At 33.8% G+C, this 19463-nt stretch overlaps 1 protein-coding gene across 3 annotated transcripts in view; it reads left to right on the forward strand.

Annotated features, from left to right (window-relative positions):
- Positions 1-19463, forward strand: part of LOC109050171 (docking protein 6) — a 70002-nt gene that overhangs the window by 34633 nt on the left and 15906 nt on the right. For all 3 annotated transcript variants that reach the window (XM_042714230.1, XM_042714231.1, XM_042714232.1), the window contains exons 4-7: positions 5746-5865; positions 10007-10196; positions 10465-10603; positions 12429-12537. In XM_042714230.1, coding sequence (XP_042570164.1) covers positions 5746-5865; positions 10007-10196; positions 10465-10603; positions 12429-12537 — 558 coding nt within the window. The remainder of the gene's footprint in view (positions 1-5745; positions 5866-10006; positions 10197-10464; positions 10604-12428; positions 12538-19463) is intronic.

Consider the following 19463-nt stretch of genomic DNA (forward strand, 5'->3'; position numbering starts at 1 on the left):
CAGGCAAAATTAAAATATCAACAGGCATACAGTACTCATTTTAAGCTTCAATTACAGCTGAAATATACTTAGGGCAACATCAAGCAGATAGCCATATTCAAACAAGCTCCACTGAAAATGCAAACTTGACAAGGACACGAATCTGCTAAGAACTACTTGGCACGTAATTAGACAAATCTAATCTCATAATGTTGAGCTTTCAAACCCATGTCACAAGCAGAAGCAGTGTGGATGGAGCTCATTTTGTGGTTGGCATAGCCATAATTTGTGCTCACTTTTCTTTGTGCCATTGTGTTAAACTGCATTAGGTGCTTCAGAGTGGATGTTCATTTGTGAGGTTCATTCATTAGAATGATGCTGTTCAGAGTGTGCTGTAGATTAGCCCAGAGCTTTTGAAGAATGGAAAAAAAATGGAGTGCCAAGAAAAATAAAGATCAACTCCTACATAATGATATTTGTGTTATTTTGCGTGCACACAGGGGCCAAAATAACTATTGCTACACCTGCTAATGATGTGCAAACTGAGAAAATGTGCCACCCATTAAAGGGATAGTTCACCCAGAAACTAAAATTACCCCATGATTTACTCACCCTCAAGCCATCCTAGGTGTATATGACATTCTTCTTTCAGACGAATACAATCAGAGTTATATTAAAAAAACTCCAGGCTAATCCATGCTTTATAATGAGAGCGGATGGTAGCTCAAAATTTGAAGTCCAAAAAATTGCACCCATCCATTATAAAAGAAGTCCACATGGCCCCGGGGGGTTAATAAAGGCCTTTTGAAGCGAATTGATGCATTCATGTAAAAAAAAAAAATCTATATTTACAACTTTATAAACCTTAATCTCTAGCTTCCGCTAACTATCGCACGCATGTTCATGAGTGTTACAATTTAATATGGATATTTTTCGTACACAAGCAAATCGCTTCGTTTTATTTTTTGGATTGGTGAGGTTTTTTGTTCTTCAAATTTTGGGCTTCCATCCACTCTCATTGTAAAGCATGGATTAGCCTAGAAATTTTTTAATATAACTCTGATTGTATTCATCTGAAAGAAGAATGTCATATACACATAGGATGTCTTGAGGGTGAGTAATTTTAGTTTTTGGGTGAACTATCCCTTTAATACTTTTTATTACTGTCTATCAAACTCTGCATTATTTATATTATGAGCTTTATATTATTTATTATTTATATTAAATAGTGTGTGTTTATTTAATAAATGTCCATGCTATTCTAAGTTTTGTTATTTAATCTCAGTCTAAACTATTTTGAGGTTAATTGATCTAATTTTGTGTCTCTGAACAAATAGTGATCTATGACATTGTATTTTAATCATGAAAACTCTCGGAAGATTTAAGCATAATGATGGATATGATGATGTTAATGTATTTGGTCTTGGTGGAATAGATCTGGTACGCTGCTGCTGTTGGTTATTGCTGTAGTTGTAGATTATTGCTGTTGCTGCAAGCAAGTACTGGAACTTGCTACTGCCAATGCATACGGCGATGAGTATTTAAGACATACCGCTTCTGCACAAATAGGATATAAAATAACCCCCCAACAAAGATGGAAGAGGAAAACAAAACAATGAAATATGTATGCTGCTGCTATACAATAATATGCTTTAAATCATCCCAATAGGCAGAAGAAATATAAAAGGTGAAACCCCCCAGAACAAGCAGATCTATTGGCAAGACATATGTACTGCTGCTGCTCTGGAGAGTAGTGAGACAGTGTGTTTGCTATCTATGTGAGCCTGGGTCGGCTTTGCCGAATGCCTTAAAGGGATAGTTCACTAAAAAATGGAAATTCTGTCATTAATTACTCACCCTCAAGTCGTTTCAAACCCGTAAGACTTTTGTTTATCTTCAGAACACAAATTAAGATATTTTTGATACATTCCAAGAGCTCTTTGACCCTCCCATAGACAGCAAGGGTACTACCACGATCAAGGTCCACAAACGTAGTAAGGACATCAGTAAAAAAGTCAATGTAACATCAGTAGTTCAACCGTAATTTTACGAAGCTACAAAAATAACAACTTTGTTCAACAATTCTTCTCCTCCTCATCCAGTTTGCTGTGGCTTGCCTCCATTTTGGAGAGTATCATGACACATGCGCATTTCCGCTTCATGTAAACAACGCATGTCTTTACTAAACAATGACACAAACAAATAATGCCTATTTCACTTTTAAGCGTTCACAAAATCTTTGTACGCCCTGTTAAAAAAACGAAGTAATAAAAGCCAATTCCAATTTTTAATTTGTTTAAGTTGCTTACCCGTTATCACTGAAATTTCATGCAACCAGGTACTTTCTGCTGCTGCTGCTATAAACAACAGTGATAATTTGACTTGATTTGCTATGCATACTGCTATTAGCAATTCGCTAATAACGCAATCTGAATTCAATGATACTGCTACACTACACTACACTACACTCCATGAAGTATTATAATTGCTGTAAGCCCAAACTGAATACACAAATATTAAATCCCAGTTTAAAAGTGTCCTGCTATTAGCTACATTGTACATAGGCTACTGATTGGAAATTATTTATTATTAGTAGTATCTTTATATTTTAAACAATTTCATGATTATCTTTAAACTATCACTTAACCCTTGTGCATTGTTCAAATTCACTACCCTTTCATTATGTTCGGGATGAAAACATCCACTCAGTTAAACTGCTGTAAAATGTATCAGATAAATATTTTTTTTTTTTTGCATAAATCTATTAATCAACCTCAGTCCTGATCAAAACTACCAAATGTTTTTTAAAAAATCCAAGATTTTAACTCTTTAATTACCAAGTTCATAAATTATGTCACTGATTTGGGGGAAAAAAACACACAAAATGACATATTTTCAATATAAAAATTGATTGTGGTTTCTGTGTTTCAGCAAATGGATTTTGCTGAAACAAAATTACTTTAATTACTTTTATAATATAAAAAGTGATTCTTTGTTAATTTTTGTGCAGCATTAGATTTTAATTTTTTCCCTCATTTATGTTTGTGGCTGTTTTTGCCCACTGACTTCCATTATAACGACATTTTTTTGATTGCAAAGCCATGACACCATTAAATCATGCATTCTTGATTGTTTGTGGTTTTCCCTTTTGGGAAGAGGTAAAATTTGTTATTTTTACAGTTGATCACTAGGTGGGACCATTAACCCTTTAGATAGGCCTGTGCAAAAAAGGCTTAGTTTCTGGCTTGTATATGGAGTTATATGGAGTATAACAGCAAATTATAGTGTGTGTGAAAAAAAAAATTTGAAAAATTGAAAAAAAATGTATCTGATACATTTTTACAGCAGTTTAATTTAGTGGATGTTTTCATCCACGAACATAACGAAAGGGTAGTGAATTTGCCCACAGTGAATTGTTACGTTTTTGAAAATTTTCAAAGCATTTTCCCAAAATATGTGTCAAAATAAGATTTGTCAGCAAAAATCATTCCATTTGCTGAAACACAGAGAAAGTTGTGGCCAAAATAAGACTCAACTTTACCCCCTAGTGGAACGAAAACGTCCCCCAACAAAGCATAAGGGTTAACATGAAATTTTACATTATTAGTAGTATCTTTTATATTTTAAACAAATTCATGATTATTATATACTCTTTACTATAGATTGAGTGATGTATTTTGTGAGTTTGTTGTGTGGGAACTTTTATGAGTGGGTATATTATAGAATGATGGTTGTTTATTTTTTATGTTTATTTAGGTAAGGCTTTTGACAGCATGACATTTATAAAAGACAGTTATATGGGTTCACCTTGACTTAAACTGTGAACAACTGTGAAACGCCAACTGCAAACAGACCCCACTAGTGAGGTGTGCATCTGAAAGCGATCTGTTCACGGTTAATGTAAATGAATGCCCACAGAAGATATCAAAAGCATTGGAGATATCAGGCAAATAAGGTAATCCCCATTTCACTTTACTGTTCTAAATCCGCGATGGTTGTCAATATATTCTCACATACATGAACTAGGAAACTGCTTGCTGCTGCTGCTGCTAATGCTACTGCTGTTATATGAACAAGACATGCTTAGTAATTACTCCTCACGCAAAAAAACCTGCGCGTAGTTTTACACTTGTGTTTTTTTCTAATTTAAAAATGTCAATCTGACGAACGCAGTAATCCACTGAATCAGAGTGAAGACCGTTTACTTGTTTTAGCTGTTTAGTTTCAGAGAAACTCTGAAAAGCGCGGTGCTGGAATCTAGTGAATGCTAGCCAGCCATATAAATCCAAGGCAGTAAGCTCATTGGCTGCATATGCAGCATGAACCAATCAGCTTGTGCCAAGTCTTTTAACTCTCTGAATATCATCAGTTACATTAACAACCCAGCAGCCTGTGCCATCTAGAGATTCATGACTAAACTATGTAGAGTATTATGTTGAATATCAAAGTTTTATGTGTCTGTATTTAGGGGTTTGTGGACACATTAATGTTTTTATATTGGTGGAGTTAAAATTATAGTTTTATTCTGAGGTTAAAATATAAAGTTAAACTATTGGGGTAAGATGACCACCAGAATTGTCACAGAAGACCCCAAGTGGCATGTTGTTACTAGTGTCATTATGTTTAATTTTAATACTTATTTCAATTCATTGGGCTATTATTCAGTAATTCCAATGATTACTTTACAGACATCTTAACTTTTAATTAAAACATATAGGCTAATTGAGTGAAGTCATTTAATTTGAATTCAGTGTTGCAATTATGGTATATCTTTGATTATAATATAGGTGATTAAATATGTAAATATTCAGTTATCTGTCTGTATGCTTTGTCTTTGTTTATTCAATTACTCAACTAAATTGTCAAAAAGATAAATAAATAAGTTGATTTAGTATTTTACATGGACGACACTGTAAAATATATATAAATATTATTAAAATGAATATCAAAAGTTACTTTGTAAAAGTACATTTTGTAAAAGTTTAGTCAGGGGGCTTCTTGCCCCAGGTAGGGGGCCCTCGTACACCAGTAGCTTCTTTGAATAATATTACATTTTACATTATGATTTAATGATCTAATTCAGCAAATCTTTCTGTTTATTTCCCATAATAACATATTGTTGATGCATCGCCATTATGCTCATGCTAAGCTTATATCTAAATAGGTTACAATTTAAAAATAAATGCACATTGTTCTTAAGCGGGGCATTGTCCACTTATAGTGTACATCATACCCTATATAGAGTGAGTGTAATAAATAGTAAAGTTCACCTAAAATAAAAATTCTGTCATCGTTTCCTCTTATGCTGTTGCAAACCTGTAAGGCTTTCTTTCTTACATTGTTGCACTTCCTAAAAATGGTTTTCTTTAGTTGACAGCCAGGTTTTACTCACATTTGGCACTTGGCGAGTGTTTTTAGACACTGTGTCCACACCTATGAACTTGACTGTCTGTCTGTCTGTCTGTCTGTCACTTCTGCATGTCTCTCTGTCCATCACTACACTCCTTTGTGCCAGACTACTGGCTACTTTAGTTTTAAAGCAGAAATCTCTTGAAACATTAAACATCTCATATTTTCAGAAAGGCTGAGGTTGAAAATAATGTTCATCTTAAACTTAGTGCTGACAAATTGCTTGTTGCTGTGTATTAGTGCTAAATCTGTAAATGTGTTTATCTCCTGCTTATTCCCTGTTTGCTGCCGTCTCTTCAGCAGCTCCTCCTGCATGTTTGCATATAAAAATGATGATATGGATGTGTGTGTCCACAGAGCTGGAGGCTGAGGAGTGGTGGAAGTTATTGTGTTTGGAGTGTCTGGGCAGCAGACTTAATGACATCAGCCTGGGAGAACCGGACTTGTTAGCAGCAGGGGTGCAGAGGGAACAGAACGGTCAGTATCCAATTAGAGCCTGGATTTTTCCTCTTGTACTCCCTAAATGATTCTATTACAGAGTCCAAATGTGTTTGTTAAACACAGTCCCTCCAGGTCTGTTCTCATGTATATAAATGATCGGCTCGGGCCAAGGTTCTTTACTAAGCACTAATGGTTACCGCCGTGCATCAGAGCATCAGCCCATAATGAAGCTTGTCATAGAGATGGATGAGATTATGGTACAGAAGAAAAGCAGGATGAATGCACATATCCGCGAGAAAACGCTTAAAGAGAATGAGTGAGAATCTTTAGCTAATGCAATCCGTTTCCTTCTAGAGGTCTGCACTGCCTTCAATCTGAAGTCCGAGACCAGGCCCATACCTGAGATCGTTTGATCCGATCCGAACCGACCAGAGTGGCACTGTTAAATTTAGAGCTCAATCCCAACCCAAAGTCTTTTTTTTTCACAACGAATAGCCAATTTTTTTAAATATGCTGTATTTCATGATTGCATGCAACAACCAATTAACAAATACATGTAAAGAAACCATTTCATCAAGGCTAGTGGCCAGTCCAGCACACAAGGCAAATGAAAACAGCACTTATCAATCATGAGCATGCTCCGTTTGCCATATTGTGACAGAGAGGCTGCTAGAGCAGCCACAAGAGCAAAACAAGTTTAGTTTTTAAATAAAGCCTATAGAGCAAACGGCACGCACACATTATATGTAAGATATAATCCACAGCTTACATGTGCCTTAAAAGATTTAAACACATGACTTGGAGGCAAAGGGTTAAAATTCTGGTCATTTTCATCAGTTACGGCTTGTTCTAGCATTCTGCCTGCTTTAAATCAGACACAGAGATGAAGTAGTGTGGTTAAACCATGTTTATTTGAATAAATTATTTCTATTATTTATTTGAAATAATTATCGAGAGAGAGAGGGATGAAAGTTGTGTGAGTGAATAACCTGCGCATCTCTCTCTCTACAAACAATGAAGCTCAGTTTAGTTACTTCAAAAACAGTGATTTTTTACCACCTGTTGCTGAGAAATATAATGTAGCGATTCAGTATCGAAGCTGTTTTATTAATAAAAGTTTCTGTGCGTGTGTGTGCGTCAATGAAAGTAGCGCAGCCTACTGCATATAGTTTTACTTTAGCTACAAACCTGAGCCCGACCCAAACCCGAAACTATTCATTAAACATTAACAGAAACCCAATCCAAAACCTGAGAATATTTCGGCACCCATCAGGCCTGGGTTCGGGTAGCAGACCTCTATTTCCCTCTAGAATGAATGAGGCAACGTGCAGCCAAAGATGTTAAATTTAAGCACTGGTTCTAAAAGGGTTTCACTTCAGATTTTACATTGGACATCAGGTGTTGACCCAAAACAGTACCAGAATTGTTCATTGTTTTTAGCATGTCATGCAACATGTGCATGTTGTTGTTGGTGTGTGATTTGTTTTTGGGGTGTGTTTTCTTTTTTTTTTGATTATTTGAATTGTTCTGATATTTCCTCAATATACATAAAGAGATATAATATATATTTTATATCATTTATTTAATATATATATAAAATGTATTTTTATAAAATATATATCATGCTTATGTATATATATATATATATTATATTACATATTTTATAATATTCTCTAAATGACTGAGTTATAACATTTTATTGGAAATTATGTATATATATATATATATATATATATATATATATATATATACATTATATATAAATATTTATTATTTAAAAATAAAAACTTTATAATATCAAATATTTATAATATTAATTATATTTAATAAACAATAATCCTGAGCCATGAGCACTATTGAATTTCAGTAAATATATTCAAGATTATTAGTAATAATCTTGTCACTTTATTTGCATGTTGTTATTGCAAAAAAAAAAAAAAAATGTCATTTTTTAAGATCAAATGAGGTATTTACTTTATTTTATTTCACCAGCAAAAATCTGCAGTGCTTGCTTATGAATTTTATTCCCGAGAGATTTAAAATTTAAATCTTAAGCATGTTTTCTGTGACTATAAGAACAATCCTGACCCACAAGTTGAGAACCGTTACTTTAAGGCAACTGCATCTCCTCCAAGATCAGATTGTTTCAGTCTGAGATGGTCTGAGTTGTGTCTGTGTTTATGTGAGGGTTTTTTTAAACGTAATTCAGGAAATCAATATCAGTTCATCTCCAAGTGCTGCCGAAGCATTCAAGCATTAAGCTGCCGCAGACACAGTATAGAGAGGTCATCAAAATTTTTTCAATCAAATGACAGGCAAATATAGATTTGTTTTCATAACGAGAGCGCAATGTGTATATGATTATATCAGCTGGAGGTCAGCAAAATGATAGTTTCTCAATTATTCGACAGCTGAGGAATAACGAGCAGAGAGTTTGCCATTTGTGCTTCAATAAGTCCCCTCTAACGGCGGGCTGTGATAATTAAATCAGAGTTAATTTTCACAATCCCTAAAATAGCCCCCACATTACATTGCCTCTTCCTCTGGAGAGACACATAGCTTATTTTGAAGCATTAGGTATAATTAGGGACTATTAATTTGGATTATGAAGTGCACCCTTGTCTTTTTGGAGCTAATTGTGATGGTGTGGTTACTCCAGTTGCGGTTGGCAACTGCAGCTCTATGGCAACAATCTGTTGACCTTTGTGCACTGCAAGAGCCACATCTGCAAGAAGAGAAAATAGTCTGTCGGAAAAATAATAATCATGTTAGATGGGTCTGTTGAGATGTTCTCGAGATTTCCAGCCGTACCCTTTAATTCTCTGTCATCTTTAGGCAGAGCAGAATCTTTCAGCTGCCAAAATAAAAGCTGTTTGAGATGTATGTAAATATGACAGCTGAATGGAATGTGCAGCCACTGTGGTTGGCCTTTTTTAAGCAAGTTTAATTATTATTAAAATAAATGTCATTTAAATAGCAGTCTGCAACCTTTTCATATCTGTTAAGGAAACTATTTACCCTGTAATGAATTTTCTTTAACACAAGACATTGGCAGTTTCTGCCAGTGTAAGATGCTATGACTGCTGAACCTTTTTAGTTATTAACTTGAAGTAACCAAATCAGTTTTGTCATCCTATTGTCTTAATATAATTTCCTAGGTTTATTGGGTACACTTTGTCTGCGCTGGTTATTCTGAAGAAAAGTATGTCTGAATCAAAATATATTAAAAATTGAAAAATATAAAAAATTAAAACTACACACTTTTTACAGTCTGACCCCTTCGGCTTCATGGCCAGAACCACATATTTATATGTATGTGACCCTGGACCACAAAACCAGGTGTCAATTTTTCGAAATTGAGATGTACTGTATATACCATCTAAAAGCTGAATAAATAAGCTTTCCATTGATGTATGGTTTATTATGATATGACAATATTTGGCCGAGGGACAACTGTTTGAAGATCTGGAATCTGAGAGTGCAAAAAAATAAAAATACTGAGAAAATCGCCTTTGAAGTTGTCCAAATGAATTCTTAGTGATGCATATTACTAATCAGAAATTAAGTTTTGATATGTATATATATATGTATATATATGTATATATGTATATATATGTATATATATATATATATATATATATATATGTGTATGTGTATGTGTGTGTGTGTGTGTGTGTATATGTATGTGTGTGTGTGTGTGTATGTATGTATGTATGTATGTATTTATAAACATTTTTTTATTCCATCGAAATTCAAAACACACTCACATCCTCATTTTTCATTGTTCAAAGCTTTCTGCATCTGAAGAGATCAAATTATGTTTTTAATTTTAATGTATACAATGGTTTCAATTGTTTTTATTTTTTTTTCTCAACAAACCCCCAATCTGTAATACTTACTTTAGTATTGTTGAGATACTATTACAATTTTTATTAATGTTTTGAATCAGTTTTTATTTTTATATTTTCCATTTTCATTTAAATTTAAGTTTTTGTCATTTTAGTGCATCTAATTTAACTAAATTAAAATGTGAAATCTCTTTGCTGAAATTAAACTTTTAAAAATATTTCAGTGTATGTTTATTTTATTTTATTTTATTTTTAAATATTAATTTCAGTTTTAGTTTTAGTTAACTATAGGACTTCTGACTTTAACATTTGTTTAATTTTTATTTCAGAAAGATTTAACGTTTACTTGATGCCGACCCCAAACCTGGACATCTACGGGGAGTGCACAATGCAGATCACCCACGAGAACATCTACCTTTGGGACATCCATAATGCCAGAGTCAAGCTGGTCATGTGGCCGCTCAACTCCCTGAGGAGATACGGCAGAGACTCGACCTGGTTCACATTTGAGTCCGGGAGGTGTGTGAACATCATTCGATTCTAGTTGGGAGTGCTTTTGTCTGACAAGATGTTTTCATCCTAAATCCAATAGTCCTGATTCTGCTGCTCTGAATATTGATTCGCTGATTCATGAAACAACATTTAACATATGCTTTCCCTTGCAGGCCGCCCTTAAAGTCTACTCCTGCTGTTCAGCTTATTACGACAAGAACATGAGTCTACTGAAAATTAATAGAAGCTATAATTGCTTAACAGATGTGTGTGCATGTGTGTTGTTCTCTTACAGGATGTGTGATACAGGGGAAGGTTTGTTCACATTCCAGACAAGAGAAGGCGAGATGATCTATCAGAGAGTTCACTCTGCCACGCTGTCCATTGCTGAGCAACATGAACGCATGATGATGGAGATGGAGAAGAGCTCACAGGTATAGTAAAAGTACACATGGGTACAGTGGGGAGAAAGGCATTTCATATTTAGTATTTTATAACACGCTGTTATATATATGCTTCTGTAATATTAGTGCAAGCTTATTTCACAAATGAGATCTATCGCAGTGTTCAAAATGGATATATCTGTTCGAGGGGTTTCAGTTATTATATATTATATATATATATGTGTATATATATATATATATATATAATATATATATGTGTGATTTTATAGAATGAATGACATTGTTCTGTTTTAGTAAATTTAAAAATTCACTTTTCAATAGTTATTCAAAGATGATTTTCCATCAAAATTCTAAACACACTTATGTTTTTTTTAAGGTTAATTTATATTAATATTGCCAAAATAATAATAATAATAATCAAGATTTCATCACTTCTGTCCTTTAACTGTTAATTTAATCACCTTAAACAAATCTAAAAATCATAAATACGATTTTGTTCTCAAAGACACAAAATTTGGGGGTCAGTAAAAAAGATTTTGGTCTCAAAAAAACGCAAAATTTGGGGGTCAGTAAAATTGTTATTTATTTTATTTTTCCCTGGAAAACATTATGATTATTAAGCAAGGATGCATTAAATTGATCAAAAATAATGAGATATTTGATAATATAAAATATTTGTAATTTTTTAAATAAATGCTGTCCTTTCTAACTTTCTATAGATCCAAAAATAGTTTTATTATAATTAATTTGAGTATAAGAGACTTAAAAAAAAAAAAAAAAATTGAAAGACTCATAGTTTTTAATGGTATTTTATATAGTATGTGATAATTTCAGTGATTGACATATGCTAAGTAAGTCTACAGCATTTTTTAAAAAATATTACCTTAGATCAGATAACCTAAAAATCAACCTTTTGCCACTGCACAGTATAATTGAATATCAGGGTTGCCGCTTCCCCGTAAGGATTCTGCCAATTTTCTGAGTATGTTTTCCCACTTCCTTGCTTGCACAGTGCACAGTATGTGATGTTTCATAAATCCAGGTCACAGCTGCTGTCAACTAATCCTGAACTGCACTATCGGTCGAGTACCTTCAAAAATACTGCACTTATGTGTTTCTATAGCTCAGCTGGTAGAGCATGACGTTAGCAACATCAAGGTCAAGAGTTTGAATCCCAAGAACATGCATACTGATAAAATGCATACCATCAATGCAATTGAAGTCTCTTCCAATAAAAGCATCTACCAAATGCATACATTTAAATGGATTTGAGACAAATCTTAGTTGCAAGATAACCACAGAAATAACAGCCTCAGGAGTTTTTCAGTGTTCAAAGCTTCTGAACACTAATGCCTTAAAATGTTATCCTGCCATTTTGGTTATCAACGTTTCATTGAAAGCACATTTTGGTTTTTTCTCCGTACCCCCTGAAGCTAGCGAGGTTGATGAATTGTTCATTCGCCTGGTGCGGATGGGCTTTCCTGCACTATTTAAACTGCACTGCTGCCTTGCTGGCAGTGAATCTGTGCTGTCATCTCTAAGGCCTTCAGTGGAGGCTGATGAGACTTGACCATATGGCCCTCTGCTCAGATCTTGCCATCCAGGACCCCTGCCAAAAATGCTGCTTGCTCTGAAATCTTTATTTATTCAGATTTACGAAATTCCCTTAAAATGCTTTGATAAATGCTTTTTTTTTTAAATGCTGTAATGACATCACACTCCACCTGTCGTCTGTAATGTTCAAAACAGCCTAATGACGGGGTGCTGTGAAATCTTCTCAGTGTAAGCCCTTTCCGAGTGATTTGACTGGAAATATAACCAATGTAACCCAATGATTTTCTGCTCTGCCTCACAGACTCTTTCAAACGAGAGCACATTAACAAAGTCGATATCTCTCCCGCGAAGCGCTTACTGGCACCACATCACGCGTCAGAACAGCGTGGGAGACATTTGCAATTACCAAGGTAAGACAGAGCTCCTTCCCACTCCACAGCTCAGTGAAAACACCATCTTTTTATGTCTGTCATACTTATGAGGGTGACAATTTCATCTGAAGCTCCACTGGGTACATTTATAACCCGGTGAGCATCACTGGCCCTTTTGCTTGGGTTAAATAAATACATTTGGCAATTGAGTAGAGCATTAATATAGCAACACATTTGTTAGTGTTACGTGCTTTTTTACATCCTGCTTGCCATTCTGGATCCTTGTGTGAAAAGTGTTTTGTTTTGTTTGTTTTGAATGTGGTACTGTATTAGTTTAGCTGGAAATCAGAGAGGGGGATTAAATGTTGAATTAAAGTGAATGTAAATTAAGCATGAAAGGTTTCCATAGTGATCTTGAATTACTAGTAAAGCTGTGTTGCGCATAGAGAGCGGATTTGCATAAAGTAGCTGATGAGTTTGTATTCATCTAATTGAAAAAATGGTGTCAGCAAAACCTTATTGTATTTATGCATGTTAAAACATTTTAATGGCTCTCCTATTTACTATATGTCAATAAATACATCTGTACCGCATTTAAAACACAAGATGGTTACATTACATTTAAAAGGACAGATCATCTAAAAATAAAGACAGTTTCATTTACTAACTCTCATGTTGTTCCTGCTCTTTTCTTTACAGTGAAAGGGGATGGGCACTTTTCAGAACAAAAAGCACCATACAATTATTATAAAAGTAGTTTGTCAACTCATGCACTATTTCCTAAATCTTCAGAAGCACTGCAATAATTTTGTGTGAGGAAAAGACCAAATTTAAGTCAAAGTCTGCTAATAATCTTTATTTGAAAATCTTGACGGCTGTGATCACCATTCACTTTCATTTTATGGAAAAGAGCAGCTTGGTCATTCTACAATATATACCTTTTTTCAGTAAATGATGACAAATTTTTAAATATTCTTTAACTTTTAAATAATTTTTTTGTGGCTTATATAGGCCCCTCACTGATGCACATTTAAATGTCATATCCATGTTACAAAAATACAAATTGCACCTACTATTCACCGTTGATTTTTATTGATTTTTGATTTATTAGATTTTCGTGGCTGCTTTTTAGCTAATGCTTTTGTGTGCTGGATTGGAGTGCTTTAACTGAGAGGTCCATGTGGTCCGGAGACACGTAGCATTAGGGAAATGATATGCCCATCTGCTGGGAGAAAGATGACTTAATCTGCCTGGTGAGCGATAACTGGACACCACATGGGTTTGGTGCCTTGGTTTTTGTCAAGCTGTCAAAACTGTCTTTTGTCATATGTGAATAACCTGTGCTTTTACTGTTACTCAGTTTCACAAGACACAAGCATGAAATTTGAACATATGAATGTATCAGTGCACAAAAAGATTATTGGCTATAATGACACAATATTTGTGTCCCTAATCAGTGAAAAAAATGTTTTGAAGCAGCTCCAGCTGCTGTATCTGCCTCTGAGGCAGCCGGCCTTAAAACCTCTGTCTCATTCATCATTGTGGCATTCCCATTGTTGAGATGTTAGCCTGATATAGTGAATGTTCCCCCTCCTCATCAGCTTCCCTCAGAAATACAAATTCAGCAGAATGCTGCATTTTTTCAGTGAATAAATTGAGTGCATCACAATATTGAAGGACGGTGTTTAGGTTGAAGAGTCAATGAGAGCATGTGCCTTCCATGAGTGGAAAATGGAAAATATTACAAAGGATCTCTGCTGTGCAACAGCACACTCCTTACGAATTGTGCTGAATAGAGGACTTCGCCACCTGTGTAAGATGGCATATAGAGCATGCTTTTTTTAATCAATCAGCATGCATACTGTATGAACAACCCACCTCACTGCTGTGTGCGATAATATACAGTTCATGGCATAAATCTAGCAATTCCCACTTGAAGAAATGATATTACATTAATAGGTCAGTGAACTAAGATGAATTGGTGACAGCTGGACATTAAGAAATAGTATGTAAAGTTCAGTGTGTTCATTTAACTGCTCATTAGTTTGTTTATATTTAAATTTTAAATGAAAGCTAAATCAGTAAAATATAAAATGTGAATGTAAGTATTCAGTAATAAGTAATTATTATTTAAATAATGAATTAATAAAAAAATAAAATGTACACCACAGTACAAAAGTTTGGAGTCAGTACATTTTTTTAAAGAAATTATGTGAGATGTGAAAAGAAGTGAGATGTTTACAATGTTACAAAAGAAACCATTTTCAGCATTGATTATAAGAAATGTTTACTGAGCACCATATTCAGAATTTAGGTGTGATTTCTAAGGGATCATGTGATGTTAAAGACTGGAGTAATGGCTGCTGAAAAATTCAGCTTCGCATCACAGGAATAAATTACATTTTGAAATCTAATAAAAAAGAAACAAATTTTAAAATTGTAATATTTCAAAATATTATTTTTGATCAAATAATGCAGCCATTGTGAGCATAAGAGACACCTTACTGACACCAAACTTTTGAAGAGTAATCAGTTTAATGTGATTTAACTAGTAAAATCTTCATTAACTAAACTTTAAACAGGATAGTTCACCCCAAAATAACAAATCTAAAATAAATTGTTAATATTTACTCACCTGCAACTCCTTTTATGTTCTACAGAAATAAACATTTTAAGCAACACAAGTAAATGATTCCAAGCATAACATATAGTAATAATGTTTGATAATCGTATTAATGAAGATTATTATTATGTGGTGCATTAGTAATATATAACAGGTTAAAGAATGTGTTTTCTTCTTATATTGATAAATGAACCACAATATAAAGTATCTACTCTTCAATAGCTTACAGTAAATTCAGCTGTTGTTCATTCCTTCAGCTAATATCCACATCTGGCAGAAGATAACATGACTTCCTGTCACTTTGTGAATGAGAAATAATTCCTGGAAAGTGTTAAGTGCTCATTCAGTCACAGCTCAGGTGAAAGATAGAAAACAGACGCCAAACTGGCAGCGTACATTTGGTCATAAGATAAATTTGTAGTCAGCAGGTATGGATTTGCTGACTCACGTAATATTAGGCATACTATATGTTATGTTAAATATGGATCACCTCATTCCCTTCCAAGACATGTCGCACAATTAATAAATACTTCCTGTTACAAATAGCCTTGCAGTTCTTGTATATTATTATATTTTTGACAACCTTAGTGTAGGTGAAATAATAATGTCAAAATAATGTATTTGAATAAATTTGGGGGTTTCCTCAGCATATTTTGATTTGTGTAATTACTCGTCTGTCACAGAATTGCCATATTTTGGAAGAATATATCAAAAGTAGGGCTGTACATTGAATCAAATTGTGATGTGGACTAGTGTCTGTGAATTAGCCTGTATATTAACCTGCAAAAGACTGCTATTTAAATGACAAAGTCTACATGTCTCTGCTGTGTTTTGTCTACTACATTTACATTTACATTTAATCATTTAGCAGACGCTTTTATCCAAAGCGACTTACAAATGAGAACAGTAGAAACAATCAGATCAACGAGAAAACAACAACGGTATACAAGTGCTATGACAAGTCTCAGTTAGTCTAGTACAGAACACGTAGCCAGGTTTTTTTTTTTTTTTTGAATATGATAGACAAGAAAAAGAAAAAGGTAAGTACGAGTATTAGTTGGTTAAGTGCAGGCGAAAAAGATGAGTCTTTAGATGTTTTTTGAAAATGAGTAAAGCATTTGTCTACTACACACATACTCAAGCATGCGCGACGCTTGTGGTGTTTCAGTGTCTGCTGTTTCACAATATGAAGACATGAACACAAGAACTTCATCTCCAGAGCTGCTCTGAGAGTTCACTTGACCAGAATTTCGCTGTTTCATTTTAGAAAAACTATCATCAGATACACACACACTCTAGGTGTTCACAATAACCTACCGAACTAAAAGAAATTATGACAGAAATATATTACTATTGTAAAGTAGAATGCAGTAGTAGTAGTAGTAATGATAATAATCGAAAAAAATTTTAAGGAATATCACACAATATTACAACTTTTTTGTCCCTGCTTTGAACAGTGAACTTCTGTTGGTATTGATAATTTAAAAGGTATTGTATATTTAAAAATAAATTATTTTTATTTGATTACATTTTAAAACGTTAAGTTTTATGCATTCATTTGATAGCCATTGTTTTTTTGTTTTTTGGTAATACATTTGTATTAAATGATTAAAAAAAAATCATTTCTGAAAAAACACATTTATATTTTAAAAATGTTAAAAACACACACACACACACACACACACACACACACATATATATAATTGTTAGTATTTTATGAATTCAATGTTTAGACATCTTTTTGATAAATAAAATGTAATTAAAGCTTTGAAATGGAGAACACAGAATTTGTGGGAAAAATAAAACCGAATTTAGGAAAAAATAAAAATAGATTTCATAGGGCCCTACATACCATTTTTGCATAAACATGAAGTATAGGTGCTTGTCCTATTTATTAAATTATTTATTTATTAATTATTAATTTTATTATTTATTATCCCAAGAGGACTTTATTTCGTTAAATTTTGTATTTTTCATTCCATTTTGAATTTATTTTGTGTTTTACTTTGCTTGTAAAAATTAAAACATGGATATAAAGGTGTTTTTATTTTAAAGGGGTTTTTTTTTCTGTTTTGTGTGATTTAACATACTACGATACTGTGAAGCTTTCAATTACACCACTATAGAAAGCTTTCCATGTGTCATAATTATTATAATCATAATTACTGTAACAATGAACTGTGAGCAGAGAGCTCAAACGTTCGTATGACACACACACACACACACACACACACACACACACACACACACACACACACACACACACAAGGGTTCTTCAGTTCCACACTTTTTTCAGGGGCCAGTTGCATAAACTTTGGCTCCTTATTAAGACTGTGTCTCACCAACTAGCAGTTACTAAGAGGTAAGGATACATATTTTCTGGATTCAGATTAGACCAATCTATGTTTTTATGTAACCAACTTTAAAAAGTTATAACCAAAAAAGAAAAAAAAATAGATGACTATAACTTGAGAATAGTTTAAGCATTTCATGTAACCGGTCACTAGGAACACTTGCACTGAGGTTGTCTGGGTTCTTGCTGAGGGAGTACAGTCCATATAGAGACTCAATACTGCCCATCTTTGCATACCTCACCATTTTTGCTAATCTGAAATCAATTCAGACTCAATCTGTGTGCCTCCCTGCCAGACAGCACGTTCCCAGCAGCTCCAATCTAGCGGCGATGGTACTTTATAAAGAGGCTTTTGTGGAAGATTCAGACAAGAGTAGTAGGGAGAGAGCTTTTCTTATTATATATACACACTCACACGCTGCCGTTTCGGGTCTTGGAAACGCTCTGGAGTGGTTTGATAAGCCTAATTGGTCCTATGTGTGTCCTATGTGTGTCCTTTTGACCAGCTGCACACCTTGATTTTCTACTGACTGAGGCTCTTCTGTTCCCTGTCAAAGATTGTACAGTGTGTGTTTCTTTCAGCAAAAACATGAGTAGGCATACTTTTGCAGAGAAGTGTTATTTCTGTTACTCTTCCAGCTGTATTCGTTAACTAGTGTTATTTATTCTTATGCTGATAATGGCCATATTAGCCATAGATAGACTGATATTTCATGTAAACAATGCATAAAGGTTTGCAATAAAAAGTTAAGGTCACACTGGGCATTTGTTGTCTTGGTTGGAGCTGAGCGAGTCCAATTCAAAAGTTATTAAAAAAAAAAAAATTAAAAACAATGTACGTAGGTATAATGTATAACTAAATTGTATGACCTCAAATTAGTTGAGAGATTCAACTGAATATTTGTATTTTGAACAATGCATTTGTTGGACTAGACAGCTAAATTAATTAAATCAACAGTGTAAATAAATTAATTACATCTAAAATATGTAAATCTAAACTATGTCACGTTTAGCCTAAAATCTGGATGCTGCGAGGGGAAATTCATGAACGTGTTATTTGTCAACTACCCAATTATAGACTTTTGAAAATTGAGGATTTTGCTTAAAACCTATTCCTCTGCCTTCATTAGTTTGGCTCATTTATTTTGGCCTTTAAGTTTGTAATCACCTTGCGGTGACTGGCTGTCTGGTGACGGCAGGTTATGTGTGAGCAGATTGGGCTTAATGTAAATTAACTTTCAGAGCTGGAAAATGTGAGTTTACTGATGCATAGAAATATGTAGTGGAAAAAAGGCTGTTTTTCTCAGTCAAATCAATTTCATTCATTTAAATTGACCATCATTTATCTGAAAAATGACCAACATTTTTTTGGTTGAAATCGAAAATAATATTTTGTACTTTTCTTTAGAAACCAGCAGAAAAAGTCTGCACACGGTTATATGCAGGCCTACACCTCCTCAAAAAAATCTTTTATTTAATCCTTTATCAGAGGCCATAAAAAAAAACCAAGTGAAAAGTGCAAAATGTTTTCAAGATAAAAGCTCTTCCTCAGTCACCTGCACCCATTAAAACATCAATATTCACCAATCACCATGGACATCATAATATGCATGCAGGCACAAAACAGCACCATACTATATATCAAATTTGTCTTAAGACATTCCTATACATATATTAATGGTAAATATTCCTTAATGGAAACAATTTTTTGACATCAATTTTTATAACATCATTAATGCATAATGCAAAAAATGTTTCATTCATAATTTTACCCATAGATCTTATAAGTGTTTCCTATATACATACATTACAAAAAACAATTCAAAACCAATTCCTCATTCATACCAAGGGGATATAACGATCTCAAATCAAAAATCCATTTGCATTCTCTTTTTAAAAGTCGGCATTCCATGTCACCACCCCTTTGAAGCTGTTGTATACTGTATGTTCTATTACTGTAAAATCCAAGTCCAATATGGAATGTAAGGC

Source organism: Cyprinus carpio, chromosome A24 (assembly GCF_018340385.1).
Source record: "Cyprinus carpio isolate SPL01 chromosome A24, ASM1834038v1, whole genome shotgun sequence".
Taxonomy (NCBI): Eukaryota; Metazoa; Chordata; class Actinopteri; order Cypriniformes; family Cyprinidae; genus Cyprinus; species Cyprinus carpio.